The sequence below is a fragment of the Spermophilus citellus genome, assembly GCF_964194105.1.
Source record: "Spermophilus citellus genome assembly, chromosome: 9".
Lineage (NCBI taxonomy): Eukaryota > Metazoa > Chordata > Mammalia > Rodentia > Sciuridae > Spermophilus > Spermophilus citellus.
In genome coordinates, this window is record NC_138191.1 from 132,622,994 (window position 1) to 132,643,911 (window position 20,918).

At 43.9% G+C, this 20,918-nt stretch overlaps 1 protein-coding gene across 6 annotated transcripts in view; it reads right to left on the bottom strand.

Moving 5' to 3' along the window:
• Window positions 1–1,211: 1,211 nt before the first annotated feature.
• UBE4B (ubiquitination factor E4B) overlaps window positions 1,212–20,918 on the bottom strand; it is a 117,022-nt gene continuing 97,315 nt past the window's right edge. For 5 of the 6 annotated variants that reach the window (XM_081306803.1, XM_081306805.1, XM_081306802.1 and 2 more), the window contains 7 exons: window positions 18,329–18,455; window positions 16,090–16,234; window positions 12,134–12,268; window positions 10,704–10,895; window positions 3,807–3,981; window positions 2,898–3,044; window positions 1,212–2,593 (listed from right to left, as the gene is read on the bottom strand). In XM_081306803.1, coding sequence (XP_081162929.1) covers window positions 2,532–2,593; window positions 2,898–3,044; window positions 3,807–3,981; window positions 10,704–10,895; window positions 12,134–12,268; window positions 16,090–16,234; window positions 18,329–18,455 — 983 coding nt within the window. In that variant the 3' untranslated portion in view covers window positions 1,212–2,531. Of the gene's footprint in view, window positions 2,594–2,897; window positions 3,045–3,806; window positions 3,982–9,268; window positions 10,053–10,703; window positions 10,896–12,133; window positions 12,269–16,089; window positions 16,235–18,328; window positions 18,456–20,918 lie in introns of those variants that run through there. The other variant, XM_081306804.1, reaches the window with a different exon arrangement.

Genomic DNA, 20,918 nt, shown 5'->3' on the forward strand with positions numbered 1-20,918 from the left:
TGGGTTCAGTTCCCAAAGAAATAAGCACAGGCCAAGCACTGTTAAAACATACAGTAAGCTTAGTAGAAAGTAAGTTGACAGAATTATCTGCATGGTAGGATTATGGGAGATTTTCATCTTTTTCTTTATGTTCATTTATATTGTCTTTTATTAGAATAGATACATTGTACTTTTTAAAAAATATTTTTTATTTGAAGTTGGACACATATCTTTATTTTATTTTTAAAATATATATTTTTTTTAGTTGTAGTTGGACACAATACCCTTATTTTACTCATTTATTTTTAGGTGGCGCTGAGGATGGAACCTAGGGTCTCACATATATAAGGTAAGCGCTCTACCGCTGAGCCACAAGCCAAGCCCACATTGTATTTTTTTTTTAAATATATTTATTTATTTTTTAGGTTTAGGTGGACACAACCCAATGCCTTTATTTCCTGAGGATGGAACCCAGGGTCTCACATATGCAAGGCAAGCGCTCTACTGCTGAGCCACAACCCCAGCCCTACACATATTGTATTTTTTTAAAAAGTCAAAATGCACTCAAGAGCAGTAGACACAAAGGTGGGGGCGCTGGTGCCTGCATACCTGCCGCTCACCTAACCAGCCAGGTGACGCTCAGCAGGTTACCTAACTTCTTCCACCCCCGCCTGGCCTGTTTCAAACAAAACAGAGACCCAAAACAAACTAATAAATAGCAGTGTCCTCCTGGAGCTGGCACCATGAATGCAAAGTCCTTTGCACGGACCCTCCCACATGGGAAGCTGTGGGAGTGCCTGTTGTTCTTGCTCCATAAGCAGCAGAGTCAGTCTGTAAACTGGAGCTGCCTGGAGAGACGCTCATGAAAGGAGCGTCTACAAAAACCTCTACACACAAGTAGAATACTGAACAGCCTCCGCAGACCAGCAAACTGGAATGAGAACCAAATGTGGTCTTCAAGGCTGACGGGAATGGGAAAGTTTTATTTTAAAAACAGCAACTCCTGGGCTGAGGATACAGCTCAGTTGGTGGAGTGCTTACCTTGCATGCACAAGGCCCTGGGTTCAATCCCTAGCAACACACACACACACACACACACACACACACACACACACACACATCAAACAGCAACGCCTAATTGGCTCCAGAAAAGATGATTTACCACACACACACTCATTTGGTTCTGTTTACCCACCCCACCTTTTTATTTTTCCACAAAAAGAAGACTCAAAATTCCTTGTGTGTGTGTATCACCGTTTATTGTAGTTTGCGTTAGGAACTGAACAGAGGACATGGTCTGTGGAGGGGGAAAAAAGGAAAAGAAAAGAGAAAGTATGTTTCTGTAGACTTAATTTCTTCAAAACACTTTATGGTTTCAAATCCTTTTTTACCCCAAAGGAAAGTCAAGAATTCAAGTATGTTACTTGGGAGCGGTAATACAAAACGCCTTTGCCGTGTGCGTGTGTGTGGCTGGCGGTGAGTGTTTAAACAAGCACACCAACATCCACATTTCTTGCACCCTTTTTTGCTTTGGTAAGGCCAAACCCCAAAGGACACATCATACAAATGAACCCTGCCTCAAACTCAGACTCAAGGGTAGAGCAATTTATTTACCCTCACAGGATAACGGTAAAGGTTTTGAACTGTTATACAGCATTAAAAAGACCAACCCTCACCCCCCAAAACCATCAGTTGCTAAGTCCTGATATCCCTCAGCACCCCCATCTGCTGCAATTGCTCCTTCAGTTCCTAACAGAGGGCTTGTTATAAGGACCAGAGCAACAGGATTCTCTTCATGTTGATTATAATAAAAAAATTTAAAAGGGACATCTCAAAAGGAAAAAAAAAAAAATTGAAATTCAAATTCTGAAAATATCTTGCCTTTTTTATTAATCATGTCATCTAACACCAATTAAAAAAACAAATATGAGAATATGATATAAAAATACGATCCCAGGATTAACACTTTGTCGCAGGCACAGTTATCTCACAGAATATATGTTTGGAGGGTGGGGAAAGGAATTTGTTTTTGTTTCTTTTAAAAAAAATCCACAGCAGTGCAAGTAGGGGCAGGAAGTGGGAGAAGGGAAAAGATTCTTTAGCAGCAAAATGTCCAAGTTCTCTAATCACAATCAAATCAACGGATATTGGATTAAAAAAAACAGAAAAAACAAACAAACAAAAAAAAAACTCAACAACAAAAGATGAAGGGGATGCTGCCCAGGCCCATTCGCCATCACTAAAAGACTTCCACTGCAAAAGCCCCAAATCGTGACATGGAAGGACGTGCTTTATTACGCAAGCAACCATAAAACGTGTCCCTTGAGCTTTTGACTGTGTCTGTCACTTAAATATATGTACAGGAATTGGGCTCCTCTTCTCATTCATGTCCCTCCAGATCTCTACTGTTTGGTCACTGGGCTGGGCTCTCGGGAATTTGGCCACATCTGGCCAGATGCCTCCGATGTTTGAGCAACAGTTGCACCGCGGATGCTGCTTCTGCCTGCCTCGCTGGCCTTGGCTGCTCCCAGCAGAGGGGGCGAGGGGGACGGTTAATGATCGCTGTTCTGTTTCTCTCTCATCCATGCCTGAATCTGTTCTTTCAGTTCTGGCACTAAGGGGAGAAGAAAAAAAAATTAGTGTCCAGGTGGGCGAACTCTTCCTGAGATGAGGCTTGCATGGAAAGAAAACCACTCATTGCCTCGTTAGCTGAAGCCTGCAGAAAACAGGACAGAACAGGAAGGGCCAGATGTCCACAGTGAAAAAAGACGAGCGCACTCTGTGTCTTTTCTGTAGAAAGGGCAACAAGCCTGGCAGAGCCCGGACTTGGCCCTTCTCCCTTCCTGGCTGCCTCTGGTACGGTTCTGGCTGAGCTCCTGGCACTGAGGGCACACTGCAATGAGCTGTGCCCTCCCTACCTGGTTCCAGCATGCTCTCAGTCAGCGTCTGCCGGTTGAAGGGGTCAGTGGGGGAGTTCAGCAAGTGCCGCAGGATGATGGAGCGGTCCATGATGGTGCCGGAGGGCAGCCGCACGGGGTCAGTCATCAGGGTATCCATCAGAGGGTCTGCAGAGAAAAAGCAAAACAAACTCTACCTGATGATAGGGGTTAAAACTGAAGAAAAACAAAACCAAGTCCCTCCCACCATCAAAAATACATCCAAAGGAATAGCAAATGGCTTCTCCAGGGTTCCCAGTTTGGGGAGGAAATAGCATGAGAGGAAGGCATATTCACTGCCTTGTGGAGAGGGGAAAGTAGTCTGTGTCACCACTGCCGGGAAGAGAACAAAGACCTGAGGGCAGTTATGCAGCAGGCCCCGCAGGGCTGGACCTCATCCGCACTTCTCAGAATTCTTTGAAAGCAAGAGTCCTCATTTACAAAAGACAAAGCTGTCCTTCAAATCTTCCAGACTGTTATGTGGTTTGAAATCAGGCTAAGGACATTTTTTCAATTTACACTGTGACCTAAAAATAGGCAAAAGTAATTTCAGACAGAGCCTTTCAAGAAGCAATGCTAAGCCATGTGTGGTGGTGCACTCTATAATCCCAGCGACTTGGGAGGCTAAGGCAGAGGATTCTAAGTTCAAAGCCAGCCTCAGCAACTTAGCAAGACCCTAACCAATTTAGTGACACCCTGTCTCAAAATATAAAAGGAATGGGGATGTGGCTCAATGGTAGAGCATGCCTGGGTTAAATCCCAGTCCAAAAAAAAGGCAGCACCTGTACCTGTAGTGCATCAAAGAAACGGGAAGTACAGGCAGTGCTGTTAGCGTGTATTTCAAGTAGACTCAGATCACAGTGGTCAGTGTGAAAAAGCCAGGCCACTTGCCTCTGAACTCATCCGGAGCGTCACTGTAGTCGATCTCTGCGCGTGCGTTCTTAGCCACTATCTCCTCTACTTTTTCAGCGAGAAGTTTAAACTTCTCTATCGCTATAGTGGATTTGATCCCCGCCTTCCGCATTTTTGAAATTACTTCTTCAAACAGTTCCTTGCTGTAGGATCTCTGCATATGAGGAAAGACAATGTAACACATGAATTCATTCTGGATGGGAGAGCAAGTCCCAAATATAATCCATCTGTGGTATCTCCCCCTAACGAAAAACCCCCCAAAATCACCAGGCACAGGGTACATGCCTGTAATCCCAGCAAGTCAGGAGGCTGAGGCAAGAGGAGAGACTCGGCAACTAGGAGAGACCCTGTCTCAAAAAATAAAAAAGGGCTGGGAATGGAGCTCAGTGGTAGAGCACTCCTGGGTTCCATCCCCAATATATATATATAAAACCCCCCCAAATCTCTGAATTCACATAATTTTGTAATATATATATATATATATATATATATATATATATATTCTAGTTTTCTCTGTGCATTTGTAGCTAGATAAAACATAAAGGATTTTTTTTATAATTATAAATGCATCAAGACTAGAATACTATGTGCTCAACTGAACAAGGCTATCATTTATGAAGAGGGCTACAGGATTAAGGGGAATAGGGAGCTTTTGACTTTTGAAGTCAGTGTGCCTTCCTTTTAAATATAAGTTTAAATACTGAAGAGACACAAATTTTGCCCATCTCAGTTCCTGCGGAGCACTGTATTCTAAAAGCCTATGAGAGGAGGGGGCAATTTCAGCTTTCTTCCTTAATGGTCAACAAGGTAAGAATAGTTCAAACTCAAAAGAAGCCTTCTCCTATCCACTACCGATCACTTCACATCACTTAGCTCAACACTGTCACGTCAGGTGCTCTGCTTACATGTGACCATCCCAATAATACCAGTGAACAGGCCTGGGGGCAGACACAATCTATGTCCCAGAGGAGGGTGGCAGATCAGAGGTATCCACCAGGGACCCAGACAACTTGAACATTGATTCTGGCCCTACTACCCACCAGCTGTGTGGTCTTGGACGCGTCCCTAACTCTCCTAAGTGGGAATGGGAACTTACCTAATTCACATAAATCACTACCACTACACAACATCAAAGTGTATCATTCCTTGCACTTACCACTAAAGCTGTGGTCACTGGTTGATTTAGTGACAATGATACAGAGAAGGGAAATAATTAAATCTGAGACCCTGGGATAGGACCACAATCTCTCATCATGTCACCTAATGCCAAAGAACTCAGACAAGGCTAAGCCCCAGTGACCAAGAGATAGTGTTGCTGTCTTGGGCTCTGCTCACCCTCATGGCCCCTTCTCCAAATGAAGAGGACTGTGTCCATCTGTCTCTCCCTCCCTGACCCCTAAATCTGTGACACAGGCAAGCAACTGGGTGCCAGGCCACAGTACACTCTCCCCAGCCCAGCATAAGAGCACTGGCCCCGGGGCTCCACCTGGAGGGGCTTCTATGATTCTGCCTCACTGCAGGGTGCCCTGCTGACACTGCTGCTCACCTTTCAGCTTTAGCTTTTGGGCCATGGGACCTGTTGTTCCTATCTGGATTCACATTGATGTCTTCAGCAGGAATTCATCTCATACTTGTTTTCTTTCAGAGCACTGGATCAAATTCCCCAACCTTTCATCTTTTTTAAACTTTGATTTCTAAATAAGCGCACAATCTTGCTTTCTCTCCACACACACCCACACCCCACTAACCACGCAACCGGGGAAAGGGAGGAAAGGGGCTGGAGATTTAGCTGGGGGCTGGCATGCTGGCACTGGCACAGCAGGTGAGGCCCTGCATTCACCTAGCAACACACACCAAATGGGAAGCAGAGAGGGAGAGAGAATGAAGGGGGGTAAGGAAAGGAAGGGAACTAAGAGAGGGGGAAAGGAACCAAGAGAACATGTGCAAGGGGAAAGCGGCAGCAGGGAGGCTGGGCCCCAGACACCCTAAAAGGCCATCTTTCAGGAGCCCCGAGGCATACAGAGTGCCTGGTTCAAGTTTCCCGAAGCTAAATTACCTCATGAATTCAACAGACACTTTACTCGGTGCCTGCTTATTGTCACGAGGTAATGGCAAAAAGCTGCCATAGGCACTACTGCACCATGAAGGCACTAATACTGAGGGGACAAGGCTTTCAGCCTCGGGGAGCAATGGCACCGGTGACAGGCCAAACAGCTCACTAAGCTACATCCTTAGGTTTGGTGTGGCAGGTGTCAGAGCAGCAGATGACTTTTTTTTTTTTGGGGGGGGGGGTACCAGGGATTGAATTCAGGGGCACTCGACCACTGAGCCACATCCCCAGCCCTATTTTCTATTTTATTTAGAGACAGGGTCTCACTGAGTTGCTTAGTGCCTTGCTGTTGGTGAGGCTGGCTTTGAACTCACGATTCCTGTCTCAGCCTCTAGAGCCGCTGGGATTACTGAGGTGCGCCACGGTGCCTGGCTAAAAGATCATGTTCTTAACTTTAAGAATCTTACTATAGAGTAGTTACAAAATTAAAACAACAATACCTGCAACTCATACATCAGATAAGGATCTACTGTCCTGAATACACAAAGAATTCTTTCAACTCAACAAGAAACAACAAAGTGTCCAATTAAAAATAAGCAAAGGACTTGAACAGACATTTCTTCCAAGAAAATATATGAATGTCCAGAAAGCACATAAAAAAGGTGTTCAACAGTGCTTCTCATTAGGGAAAGAGAAATCAAAATCACAATGAAATACCACTTTGCTTCCATGAGGATGGCTACACAAATTTGTTAACCAAAAATTAACAAGTGTCAGTGAGGATGTGGAGAAATCTGAAGACCTGTACACTGATGGGGGGAAGGTAACAATGCAGCAGCTGTGGAAGTCGGTGTGGGCCTTCAAAAGCTAATCACGGAATTGTCTATGGTCAGCCACTCCACTCCTGGGCATCCGGGAGACCGGAAAACAGGTATTCAAGGAACTCAGTGAGACTCTGTCTCTAAATAAAATATAAAATAGGCCTGGGGATATGGCTCAGTGGTCAAGTCCCCTTAGTTCAATCCCCAGTATCCCCCTCTAAAAAAGAAAACAGGTATTCAAATAAATACTTACATGAATGTTTAAAGCAGCATTATTCATAATAGCCAGAAGGGGGAACAACCAAATGTTCATTAACAGATGAAATATTCAGCAATAAAAAGGAATGAAGTGCTGAAACATTCCACAATATGGATGAACCTCAAAAACATTATTTACCTATTTAATCCATTTATTTTTATTATTGCTGGGGATGAAACCCAGGACCTCATGTATGCTAGGTGCTTTCTATCACTGAGCTACACCCCAACCACTCAAAACCAGTATTAAATCCAAGAAGAAACACACAGAAGTTATGTACCACATGATTCTGTTTATATATGAAATGTCCAGAATAGGTAAATAGGTAAATCCAAATCCAAACACAGGTAAAATAGAGACAGAACCCAGAATTATGGTTGCTGGGTGAATGGAGAGTGACTACTTAATGGGTACAGGTGTTCCTTTTGGGGTGATAATAATGTTCTGGAACAGAGATGATAGTTGCATACCACTGTGAATGCATTATACACCATCTAATTGTACACTTTAACATAGTTAATTTATATTATGGGACTTTTACCTTAAAGGAAAGAAAGAAAAACTTGAACAAGAAAATGAAGCACTAAATTTACAATAAGAAGGCTCAATATTCTGGTAGGTTAGAGAAGGAGCTTGCCTGGGAGATGTGCAATTTGAGATGGGTTATTTTACTTTTCCCTGGGAACAGTGTACTAATGCTCCATGAATGCTGGAAAGCAATCTGTCTGTGGAATTGGATCTGCCCATGAAAGGACAGTCAGGTGTAGTCATCAATGCCACCTGAGTTCCCCTCAGATCTCCCTAACCTGGGTTCTCTCAGTTCCAGGGACCAACTACTAAATGCCACTTCTCAGTAGTACAGAGCCCAGGGGCTCTTCATCCCTGCAACTTTATCAACCTCCTGCACCTGGTCTTTAGCCCTTTCCTGATGTAGGAAAGGAAAGGAAGACTCTTAACTTTTTCCTTGTAAAGATGTCATTTTTTTCTTCTTTTGTTCTCCATGAAAACAAGACAGCATAGCAAAGCCAAGCCAACTACGATGATTTCTTCTGAAGGAGAAAATGGAATTCTGCTGCCTCTCCTCTAATTCCTCTGAGCGCTCAATACTCCCACCCCAGTCCTGAAAACCCTCAGATGAAACCAGCAAGTAGCAGAGTACTGGGATGCACACCTGTGATGCCAGCAACTCATGGGCTGAGTCAGGAGGATCCTAGTTCCAGGCCAGCCTCAGCAAAAAAATTAAGTGAGACCCTGTCTCAAAATAAATAGGGCTGAGGATGTGGCTCAGTTATAGAGCAACCCTGGGTTTAATCCCCAGCACCCAATAAAGAATAAAATGAAATAAAATAACCAAACAGGCAGGACTCTAATCACCTTAAGGCCACCGTAAACAGAAAATGCCCAACCGGCAGCACAAACAACACCCTGTAAAAGAAAGCAAAGATACTACTGAAAATGTGTGTGTGTGTGTGTGTGTGTGTGTTTTTGGTTTGTTTTTTTTTTCAGCTGGGCACAGTGGCTCCCACCTAATCCCAAAGACTTGGGAGGATACCAACTTTGAGTCCAGCCTGGGCAACTTAGTGAGACCCTGTTTCAAAATAAGAAAAAAATTTAAAAAAGGGCTAGGGACATGGTTCAGTGGCAAGGCACCCCTGAGTTCGTTCCTAGTACAAAACATAAGTAAATAAAAGATGAATAAATAAAATGGGCTGGGATGTAGCTCAGTGGTAAAGCATACCTGGATTCAATTCCCAGTAACAAAAAAAAAAAAAAAAAAAAAAAAAGAAAAAAGTGTTTTTTCTCCATGTGTTATTGGTAGGGAAAGTCTCTTTCACAGGTCTGTTTTTTGTTTTTTGGGTACTGGGGATTCAATGCAGGGGTGCTTAACCACTGAGTCATATCCTCAACTCATTTTTAAACTTTTGAGATAGGATCTCCCTAAATTGCTGAGGCTGGCTTTGAACCTGTGATCCTCCTGCCTCAGCCTTCTGGGCTGCTGGGATTATATAGGCTTGTGTCACAGTAGCTGGCTCCTTCACAGGTCTGGAAGGTCAGGGCTCTTTAGACCAGGGGCAGGGGAGACTGGTTGCCACCACGATCCCTGGCACTGGCACTGGCAGGCAGGGTGGAACTGCTGTTGTCACCAGGACAGGCATCGAGAGGCTCTTCTGTGGCTCCCACTTGTCTGCAGCCTTGCTGGACATGCCTGCTCATCTGACTGAAGGCTTCCTGACTACCTTAAACTGTAGCCACAGCAAGACCCGCGGAGAACAGGGCACTCCAAATGCCCCCACCCCCTTCGTGGTACCGCAGGAGGTACTTCCACTTCCCTGTCCTCACTATAGACTATCTATCCACCATTCCTGAATATGTGTGCTATTATATAGTCATAGGCTAGAAAAACAGTACATATTTTAACATTTCCCCAAATAACTACAATTTTCAAACCCTTTCATTTATCACCACTTTTTATGAAAAAAACTGCTTTAGACACACATTTTCCCCCATTATAGGTACTCTGTTGAGGCTACTTCCCTTGTTTATAATAAAAAGCACCCACATATGTAAATTATAACTCAAAAAAGCTTAAAAAAAAAAACAACACCCATTAGGGGTGAGAGATGGGTAAAGAACCTTCCAGAATGGGTAACCTGTGAAGTGAGAAATTCTGGAAAAGGGGTGTGAGAAAGGTGGAGGCACAGAAGCAAGCAAGCAAGGCCCTCTCTGGGCACTGAAAGCAGGAAGCTGAGAGGACAATGTGTTCAGGGCCAGACACCAGGAGGTGAACTGCACCTCCATCCCACCCGAGCTCTGTGCACTTGCACAGGCAATTCGGCCTCTCTGAGCCTCCGTTTGCTCATTCAGTAGAGACCCCACATCACTGAGTTCTGCGAGGACTGAGTGAATGAAACAGAGGAGGGGTTCACTACAGCAGTGAGTGAGCGCCGCAGACACAGGGAGCAGAGCTCAGAGGGAGGCGACTGCGTATCACACAAGAAGGCTTCAGAGCAGGAGCTTAGACTAAACGGATGGCTGTGGAGGAGCAAAGCATACCTGAATCAGGCGCAGTGGCATATGCTCAGAATCTCTGGAGGCTGAGGCAGGAGGATGACAAGTTTAAGGCCAACCTGGCCAATTTAATGAGACCCTATCTCACAATAAAAAATGAAAAGGTCTGGGGAGGCGGCTCAGTGGCAGAGTGCTTGCCGGGCATGGCAATCCCCAGTTCCCTAAAAACATACACACAACCCAGATCTAATTCCAGGGGGCACAGGAATGCAGGAGAGGGAGGAGTCCAGAGATAACCATGAGCGATTCCAGACCCAGATCATGAAGGCATGGCAGCACTATAGCAGGAGACTGGGAAGATCTGGATTCTGTGAGAAAATCTGGCTCTTGGGAATTTAATGTGCTGTTGAATAAGGTGAGGGAAGAACTCAACCTCGGGAGGATCAGGGAGCCGGGTCTGCTCTTTACTCCCTAAGGAACACAAGCAATTCATCTCCTCTTACACCTGACATGTTTCCCAGCCACTGGGGCCACTATTCATACTTAGGTACTAAAAACTTGTCAATCCATGATGACCATCACCTTTCTTCACTGGGAGTGGGGAGAATCCAAAGGACAGACGGAAATGTAATTGGGCAGGGTCTGCCAGGAGAAGAACTGAGAAGTGATTGAAATGCCCAACTCAGCAGCCTGAACCCCAGGACCCTGAAAAATGGTCTTGCTCCCTTGGCACTAACCTGGTCATCAGCAATGGCTTTAGCAAACCGGGCACAGTCCAGCTGCAAGTAAATATCCGTTAGCTGGTCCAAAAGCTTCTTTGGTTCAAAGCCATATTTCTCTGGATTTTCAACTTTCAGGTCACGGCACTTTGGGCCACAGAGTTGCTGAAGATTGAAGTTCAGCATTGCAGCCAATCTGGGTCCAAGTTCCTAGGAAATCACAGGATGATACAACAATTAATGCTGTTGAGACAAGTGAGAAGGACCAAAAACTCCTACTTCAGTGGCTGGTTTAGCCCTCAAAGATTCTCTTAAGTGTGCTGCGTGGCACATGCTAAAGAAGTTTAGCTTTACGTTAATGTCTTTAATTCCCATTTCTTATATGAAAATTCTGGTAATTAATGGAATGTTGAGGGCTGATGACAAATACCAACAAAAGTCTTCTCTTTAAATTCATGCTTTTAATTATGAAAATAAGAAACACTCCAAATTCAGAAAGCCTGGTGTGGTGGTACACAACTGTAATCCCAGCAACCTGGGAAGCTGAGGCAGGAGGATCACAAGTTTAAAGCCAGACTTAGCAATTCAGTGAGGCACTAGGCAACTTAGTAAGATCCTGTCTCCACAAAAATAAATAAATAAATAGGAAACAAACAAAAACAACTTATTTGTGGTTCTAATTAGTCTTTGGCGGCTGCTGCTGCTTCTCCTTCCTTTTTTGGGGTTTTGGTGCTGAAACTCAGGGCCTCTTGCATGTTAAGCATATTCTCTACTCTTTAGCGACATCCCACGGAGTTTGTGGCTTCTTTTTATTTTTAAAAATTTATTTATTTATTTTTGCGCTACTGGGGACTGAATCAGGGGTGCTCCACCACTGAGCTACATCTCAGCCCTTTTTAAGTTTTGAGACAGTGTCTCACTAAATTGCCAAGGATAGCCTCAAACTTGCAGTCTTCCTGCTTCTTCTGCCTGAGTCACTGTGATTACAAACGTGCACCACTGCATCCAGCTCTTTAGCTTCTTGAATGTGACAAAGCTATATCTACAAGAACCAAAGAACTTACATATTATCAATGATTCTACTTAATGTATTCCAATTTTATGTTACCTAATATTTTCCTACACAAAGAGTAATCAATAATGATAAAAATGTCATAACTTCAGTACCAACAAACCAATGTACTGTCTAAGCAGAAAGTGAACAAAGTCACCTTGGAATCATTTGCAGAAGGTGTAGTAACATCAGAGATCTTCACTAGAGTCTAACAGCAGGGTATCTGTGTGTATCAATTAGCATAAATGGGAATAAAATCAGCAACAGAACTTCATGTACTGGTGACTGTGATGCTAACATTTCCAGAATTTCAACAACTGCAACAAGTTTTAAGTGCTAAGGTTTGGATGTGGGGGCCAACAGATAAAACAAACACCCCACAGCTTCTACTCACTGGTCTGAGGAACGGCTTTTGGACCTGCTTCGTGAGGATATGGAACATGTCCACGGTTTCTGTCGCCAGGGCCAGATAAGAGCGTGAAACACGCTCATCCTGAGCAAGCTGAGACTGCCGGGCCTGCTGCTGATCCTAGGAAACATCAAGCAGGTGCCAAAAAAAATCTCAGAACCAGTCATCAGCTCACTAACACGCCAAGTGCAAAGGAAAAACACAGTCATCTCATAACTGGAAAAGTGGCTGCAGAGCCAACATGCTCAGGGGTAAGGTAACAACCCCCACCCCCACCCCCAGCAAACTGCAGAGAGCTGACGTGGACTCCTCTCAGTGTAACAACCATTTAGGTGGCCTGGGGACTTTTTTGCTTGGTGCTGGGGATCAACCCAGGGCTGTGTGTGCCAAGGATGGGTTCTACCACAGAGCTCCTCCTCAAACCTGGCACGTTCCTTAACTCTCTTGAGTTTCCTCTGTTTTCTCAATGATAAAAAAAGTGTCTCAATTTCCATGGAGGATGAGTTAAGTGACTATAACATGGCACCTGGTACAAACTGGTGCTATAAAAGGGTAGTTCATTTCTCTCTCTCTTTTTTTTTTTTTTCGAGAGAGAGAGAGAGAGAGAGAGAGAGAGAGAGAGAGAGAGAGAATATGAGAATTTTTAATATTTACTTTTTAGTTCTCGGTGGACACAACATCTTTGTTTGTATATGGTGCTGAAGATCGAACCCGGGCCGCACACATGCCAGGTGAGTGCTTGAGCCACATCCCCAGCCCAGTTCATTTCTCTTAATAAAAACTTTTACTTAGTCATTGCTATTTTAAAAACAGGTGATGCACTCTGCCATGAGGCCTATCATTCTGCCCTTGCACCAAGTGCCTGTGGGTGGCCCAGCTTTCTGAATTTTCTTTCGACTGTCAGGCTGTCACCTCTTCATGGTGTCAGCATGCTTGCCTCTGGCACCGTCTTTCTCCCTTGGTTCTGCCTGGGTTGGGAAATGAGGGGAACTGAGCTTGAGAGTAGTCACGTTATCCCTAATTTAAAGTTTTACATCTGCCCAGAGGCCTTTTCTCATGGGGGGAGGGGAAAACAGCTGGAACAGCTAATGTCACTCAGGGAGCACTCTCTGGGGTCAGAATTTGTCATGCCTGGTGGAGATACTGCAGCAAGACATGGGGCCTATGCACTACTCCCTGGTCACAGATGAGCCCATTCAGAAAAAAATGAAAGAGAAGCTAGGTGCAATCCGACACTCTATGAGGGTCTGGGGGTCTCAAACATTCATCTGAGTACCATGTAGATGCCTCTAGAGGCTGGGCCTCTGGTGCCCTGTGAGAAGCACAGCACAGGCCCAGGGGGGCTCTGCATCCTCCAGGAGCTTTGAGTCCCTTAGGGAGACTTTGCTTAATAAACCAACACCCCACAGAAATTCAACTCTGACAGTGATAGCAAAAAGTGGCAGTGGGTGAGGGAGAGTGAAGGCTCTGCGGATGCTATTCTGGAAAGGGCGGTCACCTCTCTGAGGGGTGATTTAACCTATGGGACTCCTCGAAGGAAGTGAGTCAGCAAAAGTCTGATGAAACATCACTGCAGTGGAGGAGCCGCCAGTGCAAGGATAGAGGCCAGTGTGGCTGGGGTGCAGGGAATGGAGGAGACAGTGTGGGGAGAAGAGGGCAGAAAGGTGCTATGCCCTGCAGGCCACATCCACAGCTGAATCAGCGGTACTATGCTGACAGATTTTAGTAGCATCCCTCTGGTAGAGACATGGGCAAGGGTGGAGGCTGGGAGACCAAGAGCAGGCTCCTGCAATAACACAGGCAAGACATGGTGGTGGTCTAGAGGTGGTGGGAAGTGGTCACAGAATGGGGGTACACACACATTATGTATATGTGAGTATGTGTGTTTTTTTTGTTTTTGTTTTTGTTTTTTGCAACAGGGATTGAACTCAGGGGCCCTCAACCACATCTCTAGCCCTATTTTGTACTGTATTTAGAGACAGGGCCTCATTGAGTTGCTTAGAGCCTCACTGTTGCTGAAGCTGGCTTTGAACTCGACATCCTCCCGTCTTAGCCTCCCAAGCCACTGGTATTACAGGCATGCACCACTGTGCCCAGGTGTGTGTGTGTGTGTGTGTGTTTTAAAAATCTTTTTTTTAGTTGAAGATGGACACAATACCTTTATTTTATTTATTTAATTTTATGGGGTGCTCAGGATTGAACTCAGTGCCCCACACGTACTAGGCAAGGCCTCTAACACTGAGCCACAAACCCAGTGCCTCCATCTCCCGTGTGTGTGTATGTGTGTGTGTGTGTGTGTGTGTGTGTGTGTGTGTAGCATATCTGTTTATTACAGTTTATGCCAAATAATTATTTTTTAAATTTTTTTTAGATGTTGATGGACCTTTATTTTATTCGCTTACTTATATGTGGTGCTAAGAATTGAACCCAATGCCTCACACATGCTAGGCAAGTGCTCTACTACTGAGCCACGACCCCCCATGTGTGTGTTTTTAATGGTGTAAGGAAAGGAACTCTTGCCTCTCAGATGCTGGGCACAGGCTCTTCCACTGACCTATAGCCTCAGTCCATGAGATAGTTTAAGATAGTGCCTAGAAGAATCTTCTGAGAGGGGGGTAGAAGAATGGAAGACAGTGCTGAAGAGCCTGAGCAACTAGCAGAGGGAAAGTCCCAGCTGTGGAGGTTGGGCAGACTTAATTGAAATTTACAGGACACTGAAGTTCAGTCAGGGAGAAGTTAGGTTTGAGGTATGTATTAGGCTACCTGCTCATAAGGGAAGCCAACCCTGGCTGCACAGCCCAGAGTCAGGAGAGAGCTGAGATGAGGAGATATTTTGGGGAGTTTTTATTCAACACCCTGGAATAGATGAGATCAACTGGCAGTGGTTTTTCAATTGGGGCATCAAGTTACATGTGGGGGTACTGGCTATGACGACTGGGGGTAGGAGTGTACATCACCGATGCTAAATGGACAGGAACCAGACATGGTAAATGTTCTATAGTGTAAAGGACAGTCTCTCACCACAAAAAAATTCACTCTTATACCAAACTCCACTATGCTTAAAATTCTAACCAAAACCCTCCCTGAGAAATGCTAACCCAGCAGCAAGAGTGGAGGCAGAGAAGCCTGAGGCTGAGAGCAGGAGTGACCCTCACTCAGAGGTTGCAGAGATGAGCAGGAGCAGCCAGGGAGGTGGGAGGTAGCACCTAACTTCAAAGTCAAAGAAAATTATTTCTGAAATAGTGATTATTAGGGACTATTTGTGTCCCCTTTCGTCCACTAAACAGAAAAATCAATAGTATCCGTTGTCTTAAGCAGACAGGAAGCAGTACCCACCGTGTGGCAGGAGGACCCTTTATAAAGCAGTTATTTGGAACTAACCCATGTCTGAAGTCACCAGCAGCTGTCAAGGGCCCAGTAACTGACCCAGGAACCACTGAAATGGTCGCAATCGTATCAGGAGGGGACAGTGTACTGTTACCACACAGTGTGAAACTTGGCAAACAAGTATTCTTTCTTTCTATTAATAACTAAATATAAAAACTAAGATTGATTCAAAGAAAACCCCCACAAGAAACCTGAGTGATCTAGTTGTCTGGAGAAGACTATATGAACAAATCGAATTCTTGTCCAGAGACAGAAATCTAGAGATTCATTTCCTAGTCACTTCCATAAATCTTAATATACTGACAATAAAAGCTTGTCTCTAAGAAGTGCTTCAAAATTAAAAAGGCAGAGAAGGTTTTGAAGATGCACTGTGAAAAGCTTCTCAACTCATTTTTTAGTTTTCTCCTAGGGTACAATTTCATGGAACCCACAGAAAGGAAAATCCTGGCAGTGGGACCTAGGGTCACCTGACAGCCCGAGAGGCCACCCTAAGCAGAGCACCTCTGTGTCCAAGGCGGACTGCAGCCTCTAAGGGCCCAGGACTGTGTACTCACCCGCGGCAACTGGGCCCACTGTTCTTTGTTTTTCATCTCTTCTTGCACCTCGTGGATCCGCTTCAGGGACTCCAGACTTTCATCCAGCAAGAATGTCGTGTCGTTTATCAGCATGTTTATATAGCGAACAAACTGCTTCCCAGAACTGAAAAGGAATGAGATGGGGCATGCTCATTAGGTCCAGCAGGTTTCAGAGAAAGCGTGCCTCCCTCCACCGAGTGCTGAGCTCGCCACCTGTGAGTCTGTGGCATGGGCACAGCTCAGGGACAGTGAAGTCCAAGTACTACCAAGCCTCTCTTTTTAGATTCCATTATACTTTTTAATTAATCCTGATAAGCTCATTTTAGTGGCTTCCTGGAGCCACTGTGAATGGCTCATGAGAGCCAACTGATGAATTTTGTGAGCTGCTTCCCTTGACATCTTAAATTCAACAACAGAGGACACATTCACACCAGCAAATGCTGCCATCTCCCTCTAGAGAGCAGGTTTACCAGCTTGCCCTGGCTCATGTGCTCAGTGTCTTTAAGTAGAGAAGACACTCTTTCAGACTAGAAATGGAAATGTGCTCACACTCACCATAGTATAAGGAAAGCACAAATAATCACCTGTACAGAGCAGACAAGAGAACTGACAAAGTCATTCCTCGTCACAAAAAAGACATACTGAAGAAAAGTCGGACCTTGTGATACTGTTATGGCAAGACACAAACTTGCTTTACAGAACCTGAAGCTTCCAGGCAAAGGACTGTTCTGCAGACCATGTTCCAACAAAGAGAGGAACTAGTTGGTCAATGAAATAGCTGGCCTGCCTGTTAAGATGGCAACTGCCAGATGAGCAAAGAAAACAGAAGCTTCACTTCAGGGCCTACGACTGTGCAAATCAGTGGATGGGAGGCCCCATCTCAGGACTGTGGTGAGTCCAGAGCACGTACTCCCAGTGAGCACCATGCTGATTAAGCCAGGAGCCGCCTCCCCTTTAAGCTCACACCAGGCTTTTGTTGGAATATAACTGACTACAAGAGCAGTTCATGGAAATAATGAATTCACTTCATCTCTTCTGGAAAGTTACCCAACTAATGGTTACTCAACTGGTAATACATGCACTACTGACTGCTCACTCAGGTAACAAGGGGTATCTAGACTTGATCAAAGATTTAAAACAAGGGTTACAGAAGATCTAAGTAGGTAGGATACATTTTCTTTTGAAGCTCAGCAATTCAACATCTTCACCTATCTTCTTTTTCTTTTTTTAGTTATAGATGGTCACAATACTTCATTTATTTGTTTGTTTGTTTTTATGTGATGCGGAGGATCAAATCCAGTGCCTCACATGTGCTAGGTGAGCACTTTAGCACTGAGCCACAGATGCAGCACCCTTCATTTATCTTTTTAAAGCACTGACAGATAACTTAGATGGAATTTCTACTGCCTGGATTTAAGGAACCCCCCCCAACCAACATTTTTTTTGAACCAGAGAAACTGAACCCAAGAACATTTTACCATTGAGCCAAATCCCCAGTCCTTTTAATTTATTTATTTTTTAGTTGTAGATGGACACAATCTTTATTTTATTTATTTATTTTTATGTGGTGCTGAGGATCGAACCCAGGGCCTCACACATGTGAGACGAGTGTTCTACCTCTGAGCCATAACCCTAGCCCCCCTTTTTATTTTGAGACAGGGTCTAGCTAAGTTGCTTAGGGTCTTACTAAATTCTTGGCTGAGGCTGGCCTCAAACTTGTAATCTTCCTGCTACAGACTCCTGAGTCACTGGGATTACATGTGTACCACCACACTTGATGAAAAGTCCTTAACCAAGGTTTAGGGCCTTACTACTGAGAATGACACCTCTAATGACATCCCTATCCTGCTTCTAAATCTAAAGCCTTTCTAACATTTCTAACTCCAAAGCTTGACATCATATTCAAGAATACAGTATGATCTTTGTTCATTCTACCTTCAGTATGCTCTGTAATCAGAGAAATATCAAAAAACACTGAACACATACAAATTTATGTGTTTCTTTATGTAAACTGCTCCCAAAAGATGTTGACAAATCCAGAACCCAGCATTACCTTGTAAGTGCAGACAGGTAGATAAGCCTACCCACATCGAATAGCACCTGGGATAAAATGAGGCTGAAACCAGCAGCCAACAGCAACCCAACTGTGAAAGCTTTTCAGCTGCAGCCCTGTGATTTGCAAGAGAGCAAGCTGTGACATCAGGGGCCCAATACTCACTTGAACTCCTCCATAAAGGTGCCATGGTGAGCTATGTTTTGCCAAAGGCTTTTAAAAATGGTGCTAATGTGATAGCGAATCGTGAATTTGTCATAGAACTCACTGGTGGCTCCAGTATGCTCAACATCTAAAGAAGAAAAACAAAAAGATTAAGGAACACGTCCTTTCTCATCTTTCTAAATGCAGTTACTGCCACAACAATAACATGGAGGGATAGATCTACAGAATCAGAGATGTGGTAAAATCTTGCCTATATTTTGCATGTAAGCAAGAAAGAGATTATGAGCTGGTCTTTTTAAAAAAATGTTTATTTTTTAGAAGTAGTTGAAAACAATACCTTTATTTTATTTATGTATGCTGAGGATGGAACCCAGGGTCTCGCACATGCCAGATGAGTGCTCTACCACTAAGCACACAACCCCAGCCCTATAAGCTGGTCTTAAAGACAAAAGTTTCACAATAAAGGTCTGGTAATAAGAGAATATTTAAGGAATGGGCTAGGGAAACAGGCATCATTCAGATGGTTATCTAATCATCAATGACCAAAAACTGAATTATCATACCCCCAATTTTAAATTAGAAATTTAAAATTAGAAATTCCACAGCACTTCAAATGCACATCCCAAGTGGAAAATTGGGATAAATTTTATTGAAGGACATGCACCTATTAAACGTGCCTATTATTTTATATATTTTTGTTTCAGGCACATTTTCTTTTACTCTTTTTTTTTGGGGGGGTGGGTACCAGGGATTGAACTCAGGGGCACTTGACCACTGAGCCACATCCCCTGCTCAATTTTGTATTTATTTAGAGACAGGGTCTCACTGATTTGCTTAGTGCCTCACTTTTGCTGAGGCTGGCTTTGAACTTGCGATCCTTCTGTCCCAGCCTCCTGAGCCACTGGGATTACAGGTATGTACCACCATGCCTGGATTCTTTTACTTCTTTGGGGGGTGTGTGTGTGTGTGTGTGTGTGTGTGTGGCGCGCCTGGGGATTGAACCCAGGGACACTTTACCACTGAGCCACATTCCCTGCCCTTTGAATTTTTTATTTGGAGACAGGGCCTAAATTGCTTAGGGCTAAATTGTTGAGGCTGGACTCAAGCTTGGGTCTCAGCCTCCCAAGATGCTGGGATTATAGGCATGCATCAATGCCTGGCTATGCGCATTTTCAAGATGTACTAAAGTAGAGAAAAACACAGTTAATCCTTCATGTACTCATTGTTCATTTACCATTTATCAACATCCCTGTACCTATTAAAATGGAACAAAAATCAAACTTGATTATATAAATCTTCAAGGGCAAACCACTTCAGCCTGAGAAATTCCAGAATTCATTACAAATTTTAAAAAGGGGACTGTGTCAGGTCCCCTAACTCAACAAAGACATTATAAAAAAAATGTAAATTAAATTAAGTTACCATTTTTAACCTATCAAATTGGCAGACATTACAAAAATGACAAGACTGAGCGAAGGAGAGGATCTGGGGACACAGGACAGTGTACATGCTGGTGAGTGAATGGTGACACAAACCCTCTAAAGGCAACTGGCAAAACAGCATAGACCATCAACATTCTGCTGACCCACAAATTCTACTTAAAGAAAATGCACTCAAGCAGTTCAAAGACTGACTTCTAAGGACGTGAAGGAGGCACTCCCCCGCACCCCCCGGAATAGGCCTTGAGCTTGCTAGGCAAGTGCTCTATCACCAAGCTACCCCCCAGCCCCAGGGCAAAATACCATTTTTTTTAAAATAAATATTTATTTTCTAGTTGTAGGTGGACACAATACCTTTATTTTATTTTATTTAATGTGGTAATGAGGATCAAATCCAGTGCTTCATGCATGCTAGGTGAGTGCTTTACCTCTGAGCCACAACTCCAGCCCAAAGAATCATTTTTACTACAGAACAAATATAAATAATCCAAATGTCAAAGGGAGACTATGAAAAACTAATATATCATAATATATTAATAAGTGAAAACTGAAGACAATCAAACAAAACTATGGTTTGAGCTCAATAACATTTAAGCCCAATCATGTTTTAAATTCCTTCATTTATATGTGGTGCTGAGAATCAAGCTCAGTGCCTCACACACCTGAGGCAAGCTCTCTACCCCCAAGCCATGACCCCAGCCCCCCAAAAGACATTTCTTAGTATTAAAGTGGAACATTAAAAATATTGCTAAAAAGAAAATGTCTACACACTGGTCTTCACTAGTGCCATTTTATCGTGGAAAAGTGTGGCCAAAAGTATGGAGAAGTGATTTAAGCAGAGCCTGCAAGAGACATACGGGGGCTGGCACAGGGCCTCTACCATCTAAGACTGCCTCTACTGGCTGGAATCTATTTCAAAGAAACAGAGGCTAAGCAACTATCCCTTAATTATCACCCAGCAACATACTTCTTTCAGTATTTTTTTATTCATTCCTAAATTTCCCTTACAATCATACCAGCCAAAGCTCTAATTCCCAAGTTCTAGGAGTCTTTAAGTGACCTTGACTCCTGTTGACTTCAAGATCTTCATCCTGAGCCTCTTATAGGTTTTCTTGTTGAGTTCTTTCTTGATAACATTGCCACCAAAGCCT